The sequence below is a fragment of the Haliaeetus leucocephalus genome, unplaced genomic scaffold (genome assembly GCF_000737465.1).
Source record: "Haliaeetus leucocephalus isolate CR32 unplaced genomic scaffold, Haliaeetus_leucocephalus-4.0 Scaffold341, whole genome shotgun sequence".
NCBI classification, from domain to species: Eukaryota; Metazoa; Chordata; class Aves; order Accipitriformes; family Accipitridae; genus Haliaeetus; species Haliaeetus leucocephalus.
In genome coordinates this window covers 55,880-56,712 of record NW_010972777.1, presented here as the reverse complement: position 1 = coordinate 56,712, position 833 = coordinate 55,880, and the positions used below count along the sequence as shown (strand labels likewise).

The 833-nt window shown below is 64.1% G+C and overlaps 1 protein-coding gene across 1 annotated transcript in view; it reads right to left on the bottom strand.

Moving 5' to 3' along the window:
• Positions 1-18: 18 nt before the first annotated feature.
• The window catches only part of SF3B2 (splicing factor 3b, subunit 2, 145kDa), an 8,329-nt gene continuing 7,514 nt past the window's right edge, over positions 19-833 (bottom strand). Inside the window, exons 12-14 of the mRNA XM_010572556.1 lie at positions 559-658; positions 253-438; positions 19-156 (exon numbers count right to left, since the gene is read on the bottom strand). Of these exons, the coding sequence (XP_010570858.1) occupies positions 85-156; positions 253-438; positions 559-658 (358 nt within the window). The 3' untranslated portion in view covers positions 19-84. The remainder of the gene's footprint in view (positions 157-252; positions 439-558; positions 659-833) is intronic.

Here is an 833-nt window from a genome sequence, read left to right as displayed (position 1 = left end):
TAGGGAGGTGGGTGCTGGGAGGTGACAAAAGGCTGGTCCCGAGGAGGGTGACAAAAGAGGTGACAAACGTGTCACCCCCCCCTCCTAGAACTTAAACTCTTTATATTTTTTGCCGCCTCCCCGGGCGTCCTGGGGCTGCGCCTTCCGCTTCTTCTGCTGCAAAAGGAGAAGGGGGGGACACGCAAAGAGGGGTCAGGGAGGGTGACGAGGGTGACGAGGTGACAGAGGTGACAGGGAAGGGACCGTCCCCACCTTCTGCTTGGCGGCGTGCTCAGCCACCATGTCGCTGAAATCTTCTTTTTCCACCTGGGCCTGCTGCTCCCGCACGTGTTCCTCGTATTTCTGCGTCATGGCTGTGGGGTCGAGCTCGAGCTCCTCGGGGGCCAGGGCCACCTCCACCCCCTGCGCCTCGGGTACCGGGCCCTTGCGCCCCATCACCTAAGGGGGGGGGGACACGGGACACAGAGACACAGAGGGAGGGGTTAGATGGGTGGTGGGGGGGTGACATGGCACCCGTGGGTGCTGGGAGGAGGTGGTGGGCTGGCGGGGGGGGCTCACCGCCGACATGTCGTAGATGTGGGTGGAACCCATCATGGCGGTGCCAACGGTGGCCGTGCGCTTTTCAGGGACCACCGTGAAGAGCTGGGGGGTCTCGCTGCTGTTTTGGGGAGGGGGGGACGACAGACACACACATTCTCAGCACTGCGTGCCCACCTAGGTGCCTCCTGCTTACCCCAAAAGCTAGCACCGCCCCCCATTCTCCCAGCACTCCAAGAGTCCCTGGGACCCGCTCCCAACCCTCAGCACCCCAAGCCCCCCCCTGCACCCATCCC